General features: G+C 67.8%; 1 protein-coding gene across 1 annotated transcript in view; it reads right to left on the bottom strand.

Moving 5' to 3' along the window:
• ZNF316 (zinc finger protein 316) overlaps nt 1–445 on the bottom strand; it is a 9,990-nt gene extending 9,545 nt beyond the window's left edge. Inside the window, exon 1 of the mRNA XM_015565148.1 lies at nt 62–445. Within this exon, the coding sequence (XP_015420634.1) occupies nt 62–425 (364 nt within the window). The 5' untranslated portion in view covers nt 426–445. The remainder of the gene's footprint in view (nt 1–61) is intronic.
• Nucleotides 446–451: the final 6 nt, after the last annotated feature.

Here is a 451-nt window from a genome sequence, read left to right as displayed (position 1 = left end):
CCCGCCCCCCCCGCCCCCGCCTTCTCTCCTTCCTTCCCAAGGGCCAGCTCCCTTCTCTCACCCTTTTCCTGCAGAACTGGGGACTTGGCACCACCACGGCTCAGGCGCGCCTGGGTCCCCAACGCTGGACTCCGCTCCTCTGCCACCACCTCCACGTCCTGGTCCTCCTGCAACTCCACCGCCACCTGCTCCACCGGCCATCCTCGCCCTGCCCACGACCCGGTGGCCTCCGACTCCTCCACCACCTCCACCATGTCCTCGTCTTCCTCTTCTTCCACCTCGATCTCCTCCTCCTCCAGCTCCTCCACCTCTTCCCCCTTCTCCTCTTCCTCGTCTTCCTCCTGCTCAGGATTGCATTCCGACCCGTCCTCTGCCCGCTCCGGCTGGGCAGCCGGGGAGCCCGGCGCCGTGTACAGGGCTGCCATCTTCTCGGGAGGACGCCTCAGCGCGG

The sequence above is a fragment of the Myotis davidii genome, unplaced genomic scaffold (genome assembly GCF_000327345.1).
Source record: "Myotis davidii unplaced genomic scaffold, ASM32734v1 scaffold399, whole genome shotgun sequence".
Lineage (NCBI taxonomy): Eukaryota > Metazoa > Chordata > Mammalia > Chiroptera > Vespertilionidae > Myotis > Myotis davidii.
This window is presented reverse-complemented; position numbering and strand designations above follow the sequence as displayed.